The 20,721-nt window shown below is 36.9% G+C and overlaps 2 protein-coding genes across 3 annotated transcripts in view; one reads left to right on the forward strand and one right to left on the reverse strand.

The window, feature by feature from the left end:
- Positions 1-1,105, reverse strand: part of tbck (TBC1 domain containing kinase) — a 49,640-nt gene extending 48,535 nt beyond the window's left edge. For both annotated transcript variants that reach the window (XM_051890396.1, XM_051890405.1), the window contains exons 1-2: positions 957-1,105; positions 416-634 (exon numbers count right to left, since the gene is read on the reverse strand). In XM_051890396.1, coding sequence (XP_051746356.1) covers positions 416-608 — 193 coding nt within the window. In that variant the 5' untranslated portion in view covers positions 609-634; positions 957-1,105. The remainder of the gene's footprint in view (positions 1-415; positions 635-956) is intronic.
- Positions 1,071-18,549, forward strand: aimp1a (aminoacyl tRNA synthetase complex interacting multifunctional protein 1a). The gene is made up of 7 exons (XM_051890476.1): positions 1,071-1,218; positions 4,142-4,275; positions 5,695-5,808; positions 6,257-6,418; positions 11,653-11,858; positions 14,161-14,329; positions 18,286-18,549. Coding segments are annotated over exons 1-7 (954 nt in total). The 5' UTR covers positions 1,071-1,216; the 3' UTR covers positions 18,453-18,549.
- Positions 18,550-20,721: the final 2,172 nt, after the last annotated feature.

The raw sequence follows: 20,721 nt of genomic DNA on the forward strand, positions 1-20,721 counted from the left end.
GGAAAATAACTGTGAATATGGCAAGTATAATTATAAAAAGACTTCAATTTAGGTTTTAAAGTAGCGGACTATATTATCATTATTCAGCTAAATTGGTTCAGTGTTGATTCCATTCAGTTTAATAACAGTGCCAAAATCACAAAATTCATCAATAATGAAACTTTAAGAAGGAAACAAAACAGTTTTACAATATTGCTAAAACTAGCACTTCTGAGAAAAGCCAATGCATATTTTAAAGATTCTGCCAGAGGAGCAAATTAACTAGATAGTATTGAGCTACATTGTTTTCAGAGTTATATCTGTGAAATAAACTAACTGTATTTACTATTATTTACTGACGGACATTCTTATTTGGGAAGATGATGATTTGCAAGTCTTTGGAGAGAAACGCAATAAAGCAATAAAGCCATCATACCATGCTTCCCTCTGGTGATGTCCACATATTGGCACAGTCTGGGATGGGTGATGGTCTTGAGGATCTGGAAGCGTCCCAGGATCTTGATGGAGTTGGGGGTGAGAGGAAGTCCATTACTGCCACACACATCATGAGGAAGAGGAGAGGCGAAGAAGGTGGAGGCCCCCAGTTCAGCATCTCTGAGGGGCTGCATGACTCACCTGATGCTCAACAAACACACTGACATGGAGCACACAATATAGAGTTATATCACTTTAAATGGTTTTTGTACATTATTTTGTCATATCTGAAATCAGTAAAGATATTGGGTTTTTTAAAAACAACATAAATAGCTTCAATATTTAATAAATCAGGAGAACCTAGATTCATCATAACACTAAAACGTGTATTTTTCATTTTACAGCATAACATAATATTTCGTCATGAACATGATTACAACATAAACTAACCCAATAATATTTGACAGTATTTCATTGTACACACATGGATTTCTGCATGCTTGCTGGCGCTTTGAACTGTGAATTACAAATCAGCAGCATACCTGTTTATCTGAAATGAAAGACTGCTCCATTTGATTCACGTGTCCATTGATAATATTACATGTATATATTTGTGATTTTGAGAGATCGGTGGAGTCTTCCGGAGACTGTAAACAGCTGAAACGCGCGTGGCGACGCGTTTATCCCGCGCCTGCGAACAGCTGAACAACGCGTGACCGTGGCGTCATCACCCGACGACGCCGCTGAGAGTCGAGTGTGTAGCGTGTGGCTTTATAGCAAAGAAACATAAGGTTGCAGTTGTATGTAAGTACTAGTGCACGAATTAATGTTTTAATATGAGTATTGTTTATTTGTCTATGTAATGTATTAGGAATGTAAGTCTCTGTTTTAGAGCTGTAGACGTACAAATGTGCTGTGTCTGTGTGGACTTACATGTGAATTGACAGTCAGCACTGCATCTATATAAAGACAATAATGTCATCAGTCATGATGATCCTCCTGTATGAATATCACTACTCATAAAAACATCATATTATGGTTAAATGTTTATCCTTGCGTAGACATCTGCTGTGAAGGGTTAAAAATGAAACTGATCATAATTTATGACAACAACAATAATAATAAATATATTATTTCCCTCTTAACATTTATGCTAATGTACTTTGAGTACTTAAATAACAGTTCTTTCTGTCTTTCCTTTACCTTCACTTGCAGTAAATGGTCTGTCAAACTGGTTCATTCACCTGTTATCAATAAGTCATCATATAAAAATGGCATCAGGCATGATCTGAAGGGCTTGAAAAACAACTTTGAATTAAGTTTGCTGTATATAGCCGACAATTTCAATTAGAATACATAGTAACACTTTATTTTACAGTGTACTTGTTACACATTACATGCAGTTACTATAGTAGTAATTGCTATAAATTAAAATAACCCTAAACCACTAACCCTAGAGTAAGTACATGTAGTTAACCATTATTACTCAGTACTAAAATGTATAATTACACTGTAATATGGACACCTTAAAAATAAGGTGTAACCGAATACATAATTGCACTATACAAAAATATAGTGCAAGGTGTCCTCTTATTCTTATCATATTGCAGCATTATACTGTGTGTTGCTTAGGCCAAGTATGTATGAAGTAAAGCCTTCATCTTGTTCTATGATTTGTTTAACATAATAGAGTCCAGCTGCATAAAACATGTCCTACTTCACAATTCACAAATCAGTTTAGTGACTTAATGAATGGAGGTGTTGTAAACATTAATAAGTGTCATAAATGTGTTGATAAAATAATCAGATCCTCAGTTCTATTATCTTAAAACGGGCCTAATATGTTGGTTTTATAAACCTTAAACTTAATAAATAAATTAGAATAAGTATATATTAATGATAGTAATAAATAAAAGATTACTATCAAATTAAAATAATTATTATAAATTAACAAAATGTTGTTTTGGGTTACTGTTACATAGAATCATTCCTGTGGGATGCAAGTATTTACAATAATTTAAAATTCTTAAAGGGACAGTTCACCTAAAAATGAAAATACTGTCATAATTTACTCAGCCTGAAGTTGTTCCTGCTGAACACAAAGGAAGATATTTGGAAGAATGTTTGTAACCAAGCAGATCTCGCCCCCATTGACTATCATAATAGGGGGAAATATTCTATGGTAGTCAATGGGGGTCGAGATCTGACTGCTTGGTTGCAAACATTCTTCCAAATATCTTCCTTTGTGTACAGTAGAACAAAGAAATTCATACAGGTTTGGAACAACTTGAGGGTGAGTAAATGACACTTTCATTTTTGGGTGAACTATCCCTTTAAAGATGAGTAGAAAAGAAAGAAGTTTTTAATTGCAATATGGCTGGGGTTGGTGGCCAATGAAAATGCTGACTCATGGGTGGCACAAGTGCGTGATCATTTTCTCTCCATTCAGACTTGCATGAATGTGACAGCTGCTCCTGTAAGTGTTACTTTCACTGGTGTCGGATGTAACACATGGCCTTAAATGTCTTCAAGAGCACTGATGTTTTCATGGTTTCTTTCACAGATGCCGTTGTTTTACACAAATTTTATATCCGTTGCATGGCTGACATTCACATTTATTGGCTGTCATGTGATGCCGATGACCACCGTTGCAAGGAAAACGGTGACAACTGAGCTTTTTGGAAATGTTTTTGGAAGTGTTTTTGGGCTCCGGCTCGGCCCCGGGACTCGTTTTCAGGGGTTATGCAAATGAAAACAGTCCTGTCATGGTGCTCATAAATTCTTCCACCACAGGCCCATTTAAAGCAGTTCAAGAACTTCAAAAACAAGAGACTTTGATCCACGATATTATCAACTCCAGCTTTTTTGTGTTTCTAATTTCCTCATCTGAACTCTTTTGTTTTCATCCCGCGCCAGCTGTTGTTTTCCAGCACCACCCTGCACTATGTGTTATGATGTGTTCTTCTCTTTTCCTACGCCTTGTAAAAATTCCCTTAGTCCTTTTGCAGTGGATGAGCTGAAGCCAAACGTGTAATGTGTCCATGTTCCTTCACCAGCTGTCTTTTGACTGAATGGGAATTGTTGTTTGATCCATTGTGGAGCCAAAGAGGATTCCTCAATCAAAACACTTTTATAGTGGTGGCGGGGGGACAGTGACGCAATCACACAGTATTTGTCTCATGGTGGACATGAGAACACACACATTTAGATGCCATATGGCTTGATTTCCATCCTCTTCCTTGCTCAGGAATATTGTTGTTGACTTACTTGACCTGGAGATTGGTGAGCTGATTCAAATGGTCTAATGGTACTGAAGTGAGAGTGCGAAACAGGGTTCGCTGGGATTAGGATGGAGAATGTACTCTTTGATGAGGCTTTCACATGTTGTTTGGCATCTAGCCGATCTATTGTTAAGCATCTGGCTGGTGTCAGACGTTTCATTATGATTCCCCTTCATGGAAGGGGATTAGGACAGAAACTTGGCCACATATTGGTATAAATTACAAATTAAAGCACCGTGTAAAGTTGCCAAAACACCTCATGTTTACGCACGCCAAAGATCTGAAAGATCTCATTTAAAGAGGTCACGCTCTCTCAAGTGCCGCATGTTCCCAAACAGGGATAGGATGTCCCTGTGGATCCTCTTTTTTTTTTTTTTTAAAGCATGTTTATGAGTGACTAAGAGTTCCGACTTCTTTTGATCTTTCCCTTTGGCTTGTTTTTCCAGGTTCCTGGTAAGATCCCTCTTCAGGATGTCAGGCCACACACCCTCACTCATGAGACTGGAACAGAAGGCCGCAGAGGCTGACCAGCTCATCGAATACCTCAAGCAGCAAGTCCAGCTGCTGAAGGAGAAAGCCAGTAAGTGGATGCATGAGGCATGCATGTGTTGATCACAGGTCAATGACCTAAAAGGATGTTTGTGCACTGTAAAACTCAGTAAGTTAAGAATATTTAAAACATTTGAGGAAACGTATTACCTTAAAACATTTAAGTAAACAATTTTTTTTTTAAGTCAGTAGAACTTAAAAGTGGGGCGGGGTCGAGAGCCATAGAAGTGGAGCAAGGCCAGCGTATGCACCGGTGTCTCTCATTAACAAACACGTCACCGGCATCACTTCACTCCCACAGTTCTCAGAATCGCCCAACTCATCATACTGTTAATTACATACAGTAAATTTACAAAAACATCACATTCAGATTTTGGTTAAATGTTACATAGCAAATAATACATGCTATTATAACTATCAAAGAGACTGTTATTATATACTTGCATGTATATAATCAAACAATATACAGTATATGTGGTCTTGAAAGTTTTGCAGCTCATCCTCAACTTAACCTCTACTCTTCACCACAGTTGAAACCCTCAAATCTAACACAACAGCCCCTTGTAAATCCCAACATTGCACAACATTAAACACTAATTTGTGTCTCCCTATGTTAATCTTGTTCAAAAACACAGAAAATAACACTTAATTTCAACATTTATTTTCCTTATACAGTCTGACACAAAGCATGCTGGGAATTAGAAATCTGCTGCAACTCAGTCATATTAAGTTTAGCTTACTACAATCAAAATGAGTTCACACCACTTTTTTTCTATTAAGTACAATGAACTTTCATTATTGAGTGAAACTCAATTCATTTTTTTTTCTTTTTTACAGGTTTTACAGTGTGATGATGAAATGTAGAAAGAGAAGGATTCTTTTAAAAATTTAGTTAAAAATTCAAGTGCCAAGTTTCTAGAAATATATAATATTTTCTTTCATGGAGGTTTATAGAAGCTTGTTTCCGCCATGGAATAAAACAAATTAAAAAATAAGATAAGATGTAAAAGTTTTTTTTTTCTCAGAATTGAGATATAAACTCACAATTGCGAGTTATAAAGTCAGAATTGCAAGAAAAAAGTCAGAATTGTGAGAAAAAAGTTGCAATTATATTTTTTTTATTTTTAATTCAGTAGCAGAAACAAGCTTCCATAAGGTTTCATATATATATATATATATAAGAAATGTATAATTTTATTCAGAAAAGATGCATTAAATTGCTCAAAAGTGACAGTAAAGACATATTACAAAAGATTTTTTTTTTTAAATAAATGCTGAACTTTTGAACTTTCTATTCAAAAGAATGCTGAAAATAAATGCATCAGGTTTTTTTTATAAAAATATGTAGCAGCACAACTAACCCTTTTAATAATATTTTAAATGGGACTGCATTCTTATTTGTCACTGATGAATTGATGTGTGTTTGTCTAAATAAACGTGTTTTGTGTAGTTGTGCAGGCCACAGTGAAAGAAGAGAAGAAACTAATGGTGGAGAACGCCAAGATCAAGAAGGACATTGAGGAACTGAAGAAACAACTTATTGAAATGGAAAGAAGGAGAGGAGGTATAATATCACACAACATACTGTATTCTTGCTGATGTTCTTGAAATACTAAGATGCTGTACTGGAAAACATACTGTAACTTTTAGAATTCAAAACTTCTACAGTCCAGAATTAAATGCATCAACACATGACCACCCACATTTAAACATCAATGATGCCTGCTGGGTGGTCAGAAACTCCTAAACACAGAACTAATTTTAAAAGTAAAATATGAAAAGTTAGCCAGACTTTGCTGTTTCTTGTTATATTCGTAGTTAGTTGCAGGTGGTATTAGGGGGAGGGACATTCTCATTCTTGAATTTGAGTGGATACAAACCTGTGTAGTGTAAGATGAGTGTTGATATAGTGCCTTCAAATTAGTAAACATAAACCTTCATCTTGTGGTATTTGGGATTAACAAAACATTGTTTTTCTGATGATAAAGAAGTAAAATAACTGTTCTTCGCAGTGAAAGAGGTGGCTATGCCTTCAGAGGAGCCCAGCATCCAGTGTGTCTCTAAACCGACAGCCGCAGAACCACCTGCCCCAGCAGCCCCTTCTGCTCCTGCCACAAAAACCCCACCAGCCAAAAACAATGATGACACGAAAAAGATGAAAGCTGAGAAGAAGGGTAAGCATACTTTTGAGACTATTAGAATGACATTTCCTTTATAACAGTTCATCTCTGCAGTGGCAAAGTTTCCAGGCATTGCTGTTGATTCATTTGCAACACCATCCAAAACGTTTGCAATGTCAAGACTTTATTTTAAGGTTTTACGGTGTAATTATACATTTAAAGGGGTACTTCACCGCTGGCAAAATGGGTTTTAAAAAAAAAAAAATGTCTGCCTATACAGTAGAAAGGTAAAAAAAAGTTTCAAATCAGTGCTACATGACTAGAGAAAAAAAGTTGTCTTCCATTTTGCCAAACAGGTAGCAAAACTTCAACACCCATAATGCACTGGACATGTTGCCATCCAAGGCCACTCCCACCAGTCTGCTACTACCAGAGTCAAATACCACCTTGCTTTAGTAGGAAATACTTCTTAGCAAACTTTTAGACCTAATAGTGTCGACTTGTATAGTAAACATTTAGCAGGAGTGAGTTACTTTCGGTTTCCAGTAGGGCTGAACGATTTTGGAAAATAATCTGATTGCGATTATTTTTACCAATATTGCAATTGCGATATTTTTAAGCTCTTTATCTTCTGTATTATTCAACAAAGACAAGCATTAAATCATTGTAGGGGTGGGAATCTTTAGGCACCTCACGATTCGATTCCGATTCTGGGAGTCACAGTCCGATTTCAAAACGATTCTTGATCCGTTTTTCTTGTTGATTAGTCTTTTTATTAAAACTTTTTTATTATTTAATTACATTATATTTTTTAAATAATTACACATTAAAAAATGTAATTAAAACAATTGCATGTTAAGAATTTTAAATGAACTAATATAAGACAGGGCTTAGCCTAAGCCAGGATTAGGACACCTAAGTAGCTTTTATAAACGTGCCTTAGAAAAAAAAACATTACTGGTGTGAATCTTGAAACAAAACAATGGTGCTGATATATTTTAAGACATGTCAGTGCAAGTTGCTTTCAGTTAAGACAGCTCAAACATTTATTTTAGTCTGGGACTAGGCTAGTAAGCTTAAGCCTTGTCTGTGAAACTGGGGGAAAAGCTAGTAAAAAAAGAGGGGGGAGGGGGAGCGGGACATAGAGAGCGGGAGATCTAATAAGCTGCATTCACAATAATGTACAGATCTCTTTTGAAATATAAGATGTGGTTTGTCCTGTCTGTTTAATCCCTTAAGACATAACTGACTGTGTTTACATTATTTTTGCGTCGTAAAAGCATTTTGAGATGCAAGTACATTTAGCCACTTAAACGGAGTCGCGCACAGCCGCATGCGTGAGCACACTTTACAAGGCGTGAGTCAGCATTTGAAATTGACACAACGACATAACTGAGGCAGTGTTCGTAGAGCATTTGTAAGGGAAATACCAGCGGGCGAGACGACACTGACTGCAAGCGTAAGCAAAGCAATGTGCAATGAAACCCGCGAATGTGCTTGTAATTTGCTTCAACCTTACTGAACTTTATTAAAGATTATTGGATGGATGGATGGATGGATGGATGGATGGTTGGTCTGTCTGTCTGTCTGTCTGTCTGTCTGTGTGTGAGTGTGAGAGAGAGAGAGAGAGAGAGAGAGAAATTGGAATCAAGCAGAATAAGTTTCTAAAGCACACACAGCACCATCGCGCATCTGTGGTTAAAAACTAAGCTCAGAATCATATAGTATGACCAACACAATGTTAGATAATTAAACATATACTGTGCTTTCTTGTAGGCCAGGCATATGCGTAGTGTGCCAAGTTGATGCTTTACTCTCGCGTGTCATGTGATGAGCGTGTGATTGCAGCCTTTGCGGTTAAAAAATCGTGTTTTGTCATATCGCGATATTATCGCAAATGCGATCAATCATTCACCCCTAGTTTCCAGTGAAGGATACAGCATGTGGCTAAAGGCTGCAAAGAATCGTAAATATGGGGAGAGCGCTGAGACGGAAAATCTGACGGAAAAACCTGTTTATAGTCAACTTCAAATGGGATGACCACAAGTACACTGTTTTGGGCCAAACGGTGAAGAAAAACTGAAAGAAACTGCTGTTCTGTCAGTTCTGCCCAAAGCAAATTTCTGTTGTGTATGTCATGTAACTGCTCTGAAAGTGAAAGTTGAGGACCCAAACGTGGTATTTATTAAAAGTGTAATCCACATTCACACTACATTCATAATCCAAAGAACAGGCAAGGTCAAAAACCAAGACACGGGAAACTGGGAGAATGCAGTACAGACACATACAAGACTTCGTAATGACTGACAGAGTGAACATGGTTTACATAGGCTAGGACTAACAAGTTAATAACAGCTATAGACAATTGGTGATAATGAGACCAGGCAGAGGATTATGGGGGATGTAGTCCATGTATGAATGGCAATGAACAAGAGGGGAGTGCCCTCTGGTGGACAACCATGGCACTCCAGCTGGTGATCGTGACATAGTACAGGTAAGAAAGCTGCTGCCATAGTGTTCCATTTTTACCATAATACTGTTTAAAGAGTAGACGGAGTATGATTAAATTTTCAGTGCTAAACAATAACTGTTCTGTTAATAACCCTCTGTTCATCCGATTGTCCGTGGGCAGGGATACAAAAATGCAGAAGTATAATCTGTAGTTTTTACGAAAGCCCTGGAGCTATCAATTTTGGTGATGCATAAAGGTGAATTTCCTGCTTCAGGTATTACGGAGAACAAGTAAACATTGTTCATTTACATATACTACCAACATTGTAACAATTCAAAGCTGGTTGTAAATCGCAGAAGTTACACTTTAAGTACTGAGTAATATTAATTATGGTTAGGATTAGGTTTGTTTTAGGGTTAGTTACATGTAGTTATACATAATTTATAGTTATCTATAGTAACTACATGTAACATATGTAACAAAGACACTGTAAAATAAAGTGTTACCAAAGAAAGTGTCTATAACATAGGCCATAAATATAATTATTAAGAGTAGGCTGTGTCATGTCTAGGGGTAAATTAAATTTTTGGGGAATATGTGTGAATGATTTACAAATAAGCACATAAAAACATTTTACTAATAGACAATACCATTCTGAAGGCAGCTTACCCTACTCTTATAAATAATGCAGTGTTATGAACGGATAGAGTTTGAGAAGAGACCACGAGCGAATGTAAGCTGTGGATGTAGGTCAAACTCATTTGGGTTACAACCTGATCTGAAGGCAAACCAGATTTAAAAATGTCTTCGGGTTGTTGTTTTTTCCTAAGTATTCATACCCTAAAGAACAGAGCATTTGAAATGAATCAGATTTCCTTTCATGGTTATTTATTATGAAAATTATTTTCATTTCAAATCACTTAAATCCCTTCAACTTGGGAACGCTCTGTTCATATTGCAGTACAAATCACACATCATTTTTGTGCATTTATGGGCTGAAGAAAAACAAGTTAACTTTTGTGTTTCTCTGACATTCCTGCAGGCCAGATGTCAAAAGCAGTTTAATAATTCTCAAATATTCTTCTCCTTCAGTGTCAATAAATGCTGTATTTCAGTGTGGATGAGAGCCTCTCCTGCACCTGTATTTCATGCATATCTCTTTCTTGGCAGTGCTATATGACTTGTCACATTTAGAAGGCTTTGAGGAATCTTGGCGCATTTTCTTCTAGGCTTAAATTAGGGCTGTGTGATTAATCAAAATCACAATAGAAATCATAATAGCCTTGTATGATTATTAAACCACAAAAGGCTGTGATTGAATTAATTATATACAGCGTCTGCATTCAAAAGTGAAGGCTTGTCTACTGCACTCATTTTTCCTCTTTAAAAGTTTGGAATAATAAGCAAATTTAACAGCTGTTGACAACTTTACGTGGAATTTAAAAGGTGTTCTGAGAAAGTGAAGAGGGTTTAACCAGGCCGCCTTGCAGTGCTGCGTGAAAGTGAATAATTATGAAAGAAAAACATTACTGGCACTTTCCACAAATAAAATGCAGTTTGGTGCTCCGTGACTTTTTCAAGTATTTAAGTCAGAAATTAAACAAGGGATATGTTAGATAAAATTGATCTGACATAAAATTAATTTGGCATGAAACATTTTTTAAATTCATCAAATAAAAACAGTTTACAGTCAAAAAGGTCAAACCTTTGTTGCCAAACTGACTTTTTTAAGGGTAAGAGGGTCATTTTGGCCTTTAGAGAATTTACCTTCTTGACTGTAAACTGATTTTATCAACAATTTAAATTTTTTATTCGCAATAAACATTATTATTATTATTGTTGTTATTAAATATTGTGCTACTATAAAATTTTAATTGTGAAGCCCTACTTCCTCTGCCATTCAAAAATGTATTCCTGTGATCAAAGCTGAATTTTCAGCATCATTACTTCAGTCTTCAGTGTCATATGATCCTTCAGAAATCTAATATGCTGATTTGCTGCTCAACACATTTCTTATCAATGTTGAAAACAGTTGTGTTGCTTGATATTTTTGTTATACTTTTTTTTTTTTTTTTTTTTTTTTTTTTTTTAGAAATCAGAGAAACATTTTGCATTTTGTAACACTGCGTGGTTTTTTACTGTCATTTTTGATCAAATTAAGGCATCTGAATAGAAGTATTAATTTATTAAAGTAATCTCACTGACCCCAAACTGTTTAAATATAGCACTTTGTTTCTAAGAAAAGACTCCGAACTCTGCCTGGGTATCATTGTGTTCAGTACTTACGCTTGTATAGACTAGACATTTAAATTTCATGATTTGCAGGGTTAAGTGGTGGTCCAAAACAGTTTCCCCCAACCCCATATGTCCGGAAACAGTGATAAAGTTGTACTCTTTTCAAATGACTGGAACGATTAGAAATAAATGCCATACTGAAGCCATTGTTGGCAGAGCTATTTTGGGAAAAGCTCAAAAACAGAACAGAACAGAAATGACAAGGCTGGATAATTTCCATGGCTTGTGAAGTGTCCCAACAGCTCCCTGGGGAACAATATACACAAGCTAATAATAACTATCAAAGAGCTGCATTAAAAACACCTTACAAACTAAAGGCACATTTCCTCAGGGTGGACATGCACTGTAATAAAATCCCAGAATGACACCGTGTGCTTAGGTTGGTGCAATATCTGTAATAGCAGTACATACACAGCTTGTGCTTTTTACAGATATATGGTGTGTTATTTGATGATAAATAATTTAGCAATTCTGTCCTGATTTAAAACTAAAATATCTGAAAGACACATTTCTAATGCTCTGTGACTCGCTTTTGGTCCAGGTGAGAAGAAAGAGAAGAAACCAGCGGCGCCGCCTCAGGAAGAGGCGAAAGTAGACGTGTCTCGACTGGATTTGCGAGTGGGCTGCATTATCAGCGCAGAGAAGCACCCTGACGCCGACTCTCTCTACGTTGAGCAGGTGGATGTGGGCGAAGCGGCTCCACGTACTGTCGTCAGTGGCCTGGTCAAACACATCCCCCTGGAGCAGGTACCCATCTAACCCCTGACAAACACCTGTGTTTATTAGTTTTGAGGATCATCAGAATTAAAGGCATTACAGAAATCACTGAAATAAAACAAATCATTTATCGCATTTATCCAGTCATTTATAAAGCACCTTAAAGGGATAGTTTACCCAAAAATGAAAATTATAACATGATTTACTCACCCTCAAGCCATCCTAGGTGTGACTATCTTCTTTCAGTCGAACACAATAGTTATATTAAACACAATAGAGTTATATTAGAGTAGAGTATATAGAGTTATATTAAAAAATATCCCGGCTCTTCCAAGCTTTATAATGGTAGTGAATGGGGCTCGATATTTTGAAGCCCAAAAAAGTGCATCCATCCATCCATCATAAAAGTAATCCAGGGGGTTAATAAAGGCCTTCTGAAGTGAAACGATGGGTTTTTGTAAGAAAAAATATCCATATTTAAAACTGTATAAACTATAATAACTGGCTTCTGGCAGCGTCTGTACAATTGAGTTCCGGCGGAAGAGTGACCTCTGACCCGACGTATGACATAGGATTTAGGAGTAGCGTAAGCTTAGGTGAGAGTAGATGCCTCTCGTGGTTCAAACAAATAAGGCTGGGCAACAAACTCAAGCTCCTCTTCTCTTACATCGAAATCGTCCGACATTTCTCTTTAAAAATTCTTCATTTTAGTTTAAACTGTTACAGCTTTAAAACGCATGCAAATAATAACTTTTGTGATTACGAAGAACTGCAATGTCACATGAGTGTGGCCGCGATAGAGATGATAATCTGAAACCAAACAGGTGTTTTGTTTGTTTTTGGCATATTCAAAAACACATATTTGCATTTAAAGATACATGCACAAAAATGGGCATTTACAACATGATATAATAAATTATTTGTGGGGTATTTTGAGCTGAAACTTCACAGACACATTCTGGGGACACCTGAGACTTACATAACATCTTGTAAAAAGGGGCATAATCTGTCCCCTTTAATATAACTCTGATTGTGTTCACCTGAAAGAAGAAAGTCATTTACACCTAGGATGGCTTGAGGGTGAGTAAATCATGGGATAATTTTTATTTTTGGGTGTAAATGAATTTTTGTAATTACAATTAATTATGATTTTTTTTTTTCCCTCAGTTATAATCATTGCATTGAATTTTCATTGTCAGATATGACTGATTATGGAATTTTCAGTTTACTTTAAAAAGCCACCAAATCCACAAAAACATAGCATGTTGAAAGAAACATGGGTTAGTGTAATAAACAGTGTAATTACACAAATAAGTACTCAGTAAAATTAATTAACTACATGTACTTACTGTAGGGTTAGGCTTAGTTACTTGTAATTATGCATAATTTACTGTTATTACTATAGTAAGTACATGTAATGTGCAACTGTGTCACCTTAAATTAAATTGTTACTGAAACTTGAATCACTCATGAAACAAATTGAATCATGGCCAAATCTCCAATTAAGATTCATTGCATCATTCAGTAAAAAAAACGAATTGAATCTTTGTAATCAAGCTAATATTTACACCCCTACTAGACTGTTACGCAATAGTCTGAAGTAACTTGAACACTGTACATCTCTCTACTGTACCTGAGAGCAATCTTTGTTTGCCATAAAAAGAATGCAGCTTTTGTTGATTAGGTGTTATGTGTCAGAATATTGTGAAGGAGGATATTTCAGTTTTACTGTTTCATATAAAACGTCTGCACTACCACGATTCATACGGGTCCATAAACCTGCTCCATGCAGACAACTCGGTCTCTTGTGTTTTATTTTCCAGAACCCCGAGTTTATGATTTGTTTAGGGGATTCCTAGCAGCTCGTCAGAAATTCTAATTACACCTATAAAACGCATCTGTTTCCTTCATTCATTTAATATTGTTGGGTTTCCCCACTCTGGTTATGACTACAGCACAGTTGCTTTACGTATGTTTGTACATTTATAGAGTTGAAACAATAATGAATGTCCACAGTTGGTTTTATACAGGATTTGGAAGTAGATGAGATGAATGAGATTGCTTATTGCATGTATTCAGTTTATTAATTTTGTTAGGGGTCTGTTTTGTTCTGCATCCCTTGTTCTTTGTTAAAAAAAACGAATAATTCGGCTATTATGAAGTTGCCCAGCTGTTCCTTATTATATAATATGTTGTTGATGTTTTTGGACCATTGCATTAACTTCTTTCTGCCATGCAATAATAAGTTATATATTTAATTTATAGTATTCTGCTTCAGAAGATTGCACTTGATTCCCATGCAGATCATTTGTCTTATGATTCCTACATTTAGATGCAGAATCGTATGGCTGTGCTGCTATGCAACCTGAAGCCTGCTAAGATGAGAGGCGTGTTGTCCCAGGCCATGGTCATGTGTGCCAGCTCTCCAGAGAAAGTTGAAATCCTGGATCCCCCGAGTGGAGCCGTGGCTGGAGACAGGGTTTCCGTCCAGGGCTTCCCAGGTAACGTTTCATATTTATACACAAACGTACTGCAATGAAATACGATATTACTGTCCAGCGGTCCAATGGCATCTACAGTCTGCTTCATGGAGCCCATCTGAGTGCCTCATGCTGGTTTATTAAAGGAATATCTCTCACAAAAATCAAAGTTCTGCTATGATTTACTTGCCTTTATGTTACTCCAAAAGCAGTTTGAGTTTCCTTCTTCCATGAGACACAAAAGTAGACATTAGGCAAAATGTTCACACTTCTCTTTTCTGAAAATGAAACAAGCATATGATGTCCAGCAGCTGTCATGCTCTAAATGGACAAGAATACTGCATAAAAATGTCATAAAATCAATCCATACGATGCACTATTTTCCAAGTTTTCTGAAGCCATATAATAGCTTGTCGGTATTCACTTTTGCCATAGCTCTCAGACTTCTTTTGCATCATTGATCAAACCTGCCACAACATGTCTTCATCTTGTTAAGGCCCCAATATACTTAAAGTGAAATCAAAGAACGAACTGATGTGACATAATTTCAAACAAAATCAGGCCAAAACAAAGTTTGTTTGGTGCTCAAAACAGCTTTTCTGGAACTTTTCCAGAGAAAGTTCGCTACGGCTGGTACACTTTTGTACTACCATTGGTCCGTGGCGATTACGTAATAGGTAGGTGTGCGCGGAGGCTCCGCCTTCTTTCATCTGGAAATTTTTTCCGGTTTATTTCTCCTGTTCAGTCCGTTGAGGTCAGACGTCCGCGAGTGAAAACATGAACACACTGGAGAGCCGCTTTATAGAGGAAAATGAAGTTGTACTTCTGATGAAACGAGACAGATTCTCAGCAGAGTGGGTGGCGGAGGATGTTCAATAACAGTATATCGCTGCTCACATATTTTGAACTTCTTTTTACCCCTAATCGAAGAACGGAAAAGAACATTGCCATGAGTATATTTGGGCCTTTAAGGCTGATTTATACTTCTGAGTCGAGTGTATGCGGTAGCTACGGCGTAGGCTGTACGTAGCCTACAACGTAGCCTGACATGCAGCTCTTCAAAAATGTAACAACGCGTCAATTCTACGTGGACCTCAAGCGCTGTGATTGGTCTGCTAGAACCCCTCCCTCAGGTCAAAAATCTGGCACGGAGCAATCCGAGAAGAGCGAGCGTTTTCAACTTCCATATGAATGAAAAAACACATACAGTCAAATTGCAACAAAAGTTGTTACCTATTTGCCGCTTCTATGCCGCTTCTATTTGTAAGCTTCTCTGACAACGTACATGACAAGCTGCTTCTTCTTCGGCTTTTGCCTTGATCCTCAAAATGACTGCGGACACTGCCTACTAGTGGTCTGCATGGACAACGACGCAGAAGTATAAATGAAAACAGACGCATAGCCTACGGCGCAGAGGCTCCGGCGTAGGTCCGATGCAGAAGTATAAACCAGCCTTTAGGGATGCCCAGATTTACAGGTTGGCCATTTGATATGTCATTCAGATGGTCTCTTCCTGTCCATGTTTGGCCATAATAAGCTGTTAATGTAGACCAGACTTCATGCTGGTAGTCAAACATCTTGCTATGTGAGTCTATGGGGTACAGATTCTCAAGGCTGTTGTTTAACCACAATAGTCCCTTTGAATTCTTAAGATCTTTCAGTAAAGTATGTGATGTTCCATGTTTCTTAACTGGAATGCACTACACAACACTAGGCGTTTCTATGCATTTCAGAAAAAAACTGTGCATCATACATTAAATGACTATGGATCACAAGCAACCAGATTTTCAAGTAGTTGAGAACACAGACTCATGCAGAAACATGCACCTCATTGCTAGGAGACACATGACAAATGGAAACAATGTGCTCTAAAATCAGCTCAAAATATCAAACATGTTTGATTCCCTCTTACTGGATGGAGTCATATTCTGAAGCTAAAAAATCAGAGTCTGTGAAATCTGCCCAGAATCTGCGGACTGGCTATAACTTTCCGCAACTATCGTAGACTTCAATATCAAGCAATATTATTGATTTGACTGCACTGACACTATTGGTTGAACTGAGCTGGACGATGACATCACTGTTTTCTCCAGAGCTGCTGTATAGCTGAATCGCAAAGCCTGACAAGCCATGTTGCTCTCACGCCACACGTTCACACAACATGCAGTGAAAAATACATTGCGCAGCAAAGAAGACACTGACAACATGTCGACAGACAAGACAGGGCAGGTTACTTTTGATGTGAAACAATTTTTAAAGAAATTTAAACAAATATCATTTTGTGGCTCTTTAATGTGTCGTCACAGATCGCTGTAGCGCCTCAGTTCAAGCGGCTTGTGAACTGATCATCTCTTCCTACTAGTTAATTTATAGCATCAAATAAACATGAATGAACATCAGAAGGAATGTTGTTTGAACCGCAGAAAGACGTCAGCACACACCATTTTTCAAGTTCAAGTCCACCGACGTTAATCTGCTTACTCCCCTGACTGCTTTGTCGGACATAACAGCGGGTTCGGCATTATGATTGGTTAGATCGCCTGTCAAACTCCCCGCGAAGGGTCAGTTGAACTTGCTACATAAGTACTAAACTTTACACAATTATTGAACCAAACTGAATCAACACTGAACTGATTTAAACTGAATAATGACTGTTTACTATTGTCTTTTTAGAGCTGCTTTACAGCAGAATTGAATTCTGTTTGCATCACTGAATCATTATTTTTCTGTTTATTGCCTCTAAAGCTGCTTTGAAACAGTCTGTATTGTATAAAGTGCTATATAAATAAATGTGACTTCACTTGACTTCTTCAGCATATAAATTCGTTTCACAGTGTATTCAAGCCTTTAGTTGTTTACATTCAACTATATGAGCTAATATTATTTTCCCATTAAAAATAAAGAGCAAATTCCTCAGTGCTTTGGGGAGCCTCAAGCAATCCAAATTTTATTCTCAAGCTGCGAAATATGGTGAATCTGGCATGCAAGTGATTTGAAAAAATGTAGCATTCGTGGTTGAGCACAATAACTAACAGGAAGATACCCAAGAATTGCTTGAATGTGGAGTGCAGAGGTGGACCATCTGCACAGGACATAGTGAGAATAAAGTCTCTTTCACCTTTCCACCTCTCCATATCAAGCTCTCCACGTGTTTCCTTTTGGCTGAAAAGCGTAAGATGTTGTCCCAGTCTTCTTTATTTTTCACAGTTAATCACAGTTGTTATTCTCAGTTGTTCCCAATAGAAAAACTAAGCACGTAGCAGGAATAAGGCAGTTCCCCAAATTCCTCCAGTTGTTGGGAGTCATAAAATGACCTTTACAACAAAAAATGTCCATATCAACACAATAATTACAGGGAGGGATTACAGCCAACAAGTTTGATATTATATTTTTTACTTCCTTTTCTACTCTTTCTTCTTTTGTTCTGCAGTTTTTTTTTATGAATTGACGTGCAATTATTTGGTATTCTCCCACACAAACGTCTCTGTGATTCATTTAAGTCGTGAGTTTTTATTTTGTATTCATAGCATGCATCTGTAACTTGTCATTAAATGTAATGGGGACAGACTGTGACCTTTCTGTGAATTTTTCGTCTCGTTTGGATTGTAGCAGTTATGGTGGTTGTGAAAAGGTCAGCACTAGAACAGACACAAAACCAGGATCACAGTCTGCATTCAAATCAAGTGTTTGAATTCATTTTGGTTTGATTTATGTCTGCTTATAGTAGGTAGTAGCAAAAACAGGTGTCTTCATCTGGTTTCCATGAGTCCTTGAGTTTTGGAGCATCTCGCTTTGGCTCGGCTTGATTTTAATGGAACCGAGTCACTTTAAAAATCATTCTAGATTCATAATGAATTGGCCTGTTGAAGTGGATGTTAATGATACCCCGAGTTGATTTCAAAACCAGCTTTTGTTTTCAGTCTTTTTACAGCTGTTGGGGAAAAAACTAATCAGCACTCTTTGTTCTGTCGGTCCAGGTGAGCCTGACAAGGAGCTGAACCCAAAGAAGAAAGTGTGGGAGCAGGTCCAGCCAGACTTGCGCACCAATGACCAATGTGTGGCCACTTACAAGGGAGCTGCTTTTGAGGTTGCTGGCAAAGGAGTCTGCAAAGCTCAGACAATGAGTAACAGCGGTATCAAATAGAAACTTCTGTGAGAAGGCTTATTTTCTAACCTCTAGACCTCTCTAACTATGTTGAATGAAGGGACACATTTGAGAACAATAAAGTCTTTGAATACTATTCTTTGAATGTCGTTTTTCTTGGTATGTGTTATACACAGACATGTCAGTAGATACATTTTTTTTTTAAAGGGACAGGGCTTTAACTGTTTTTGGCATAGTAATGCAGGTATAATTTGTTTACAATTAAATAGTGATGAAGATTTTAATGAAGTTTTAAAAACATGAAACCTATTGCATAATGCAACATATTTCCATGTGAAACAAGGCTTGATTTTTGACTTAATTGGATTGTAATTTTATTTTATTTTAAAGTTAATTTTACATTTACATTCTTAACATTTCAGGTTGTATAAATTATATAGTTAATTCAGGTTTATTCATAATATATTAACAGTGAACAATGGTATATTTATTTAACATTAACCTACATAAATAAAATGTGAGATTATTTTATTGTTAGTTAATATGAATATTAATATTAATGAATTGAAGCTTATTGTAAAGTGTTGCCAAAATTATGAAGACATTTTTTTCCCATCAGAACAATGTGCACCAATGAATCGTGCACAATAAGACCAGTATTGTGTATTACAAAACAGTACATTTGTTGATAATGCAATGTTAGGTAAGTTAACAATGATCTAAACTAAAAATACAAATAAAGGAGAAACTATTTTGAACAGGAACATTTTATAGTTCATGCAGCGGTGTAAAGTCCAGAAACAGGCGTTGTTGTAGTCTGGACTGTTCCTTCTCTGTTCTCAAATAAAGTGTTTAAGATCCATAATGAAATAATTATGTTTAATAGGTTTTTTTTTTATCATGTTCATTTCCTCTGAATTAATCTTATCTGAGCATGTTTCTTAGCCATTTTGATTCACTTAGTTTTATTGATCCCTCCAGAGGAACATCATAGACATTTGCACAGGAAGTGTCGTTTTCTGCTGAACAGATTCTGCTCTTGTGCTCTGCTCTGTTAAACTGATGGATTTATATGTCCATACCAACCCCATTCTGTCAAAAATAATGAACTCCATGAGTGTAACTCAACATCAGTGTCATCTTAAAAAAACAAACAAACAATTTTTTTCAGTTTTGTATTATGTATCTATTGCATAATTGCATAAAATGAAGAAACTTGTTCTGAAATGGCTCCTTTCACATGGAGTTTTTGTCTCTAAAATTAGCTGCACTTGTTGATTATTTTAAAGATTTTAGTTGAAACTAACGGTAAGACTTAAAGGGGGGGTATAATGCTATTTCATGTTTTCTGACTTGTTTACAATGTTAAAGAGTTGGATTCTCATGCTAAACATGGCCAAATTTTCAAAACACGAGTTGGACGTATGACGGAGTATTTCTGTGCCAAAAAAATACTCTTCCAAATCCTCATAAACTTGGCAGTCTTTTTTTTTTGAGTATGGGCCTTTTAATGTCATAAAGGTCGGAATTCCTTGTACAGGCGCTTCTCCCGTGCACGCACGCATCGCTCAGAGCGAGAGAGCAAGAGCACACCCATCAACGCGTGTTCAGCTTTACGGAAGTAATCGGCAGCGCTGCAGAGGTCACAGGACTTCATAAAATCAACAATGTCACCAAAGAAGTGTGTTTTTGGTTGTGAGGGAAAGGTAACCTTGCATCCCAAAGAATCCAGTGGAGCTGAGAGATTTGTGCTCACGCATTACATTGATGCACTCTCGATATTTGTTATTAAAGTAATAGAAACTGATAGGTGCAATCACTTTTTTATTGGTTAAAATGAATGGAGAATATCTCGGCGCTTATGGTTTTATAAACAAGGCCCAGTTCTACGCTGGATTTACAGATTGTTTGAAAATGAAAGATGGAGCGGTCACAGTGATAATGATCCCGGTCATGAGTCGGAACCGCAGGTGGTCATTAAAACTGCTTCAAATGACTGTTTCGTTGGGAATAGGCACCTATAAGTGCATATAATGTAAACAACACGAACGTAGTGAATTCATAAATTCATTATTCATCATTCACTATACGTCATATTCATTATAGTGATTCAAAACTTATCCAGGGATACAGTTGTTTTGCTGACCATTGATAGCTTGCAGACGATCGTTACACAAAAGCTGCGTGTGCTCGTGACTCTTTAGCTCCGCTCACACGGCACGCCTCCAGGCGCTCGGCTGTTTTCTGAAAGAATCGGTACAGTGTATGTATCTTTTATAAATATGATAAAACTAAAGACTTTTTGGAG

Source organism: Ctenopharyngodon idella, chromosome 1 (assembly GCF_019924925.1).
Source record: "Ctenopharyngodon idella isolate HZGC_01 chromosome 1, HZGC01, whole genome shotgun sequence".
Classification (NCBI taxonomy): domain Eukaryota; kingdom Metazoa; phylum Chordata; class Actinopteri; order Cypriniformes; family Xenocyprididae; genus Ctenopharyngodon; species Ctenopharyngodon idella.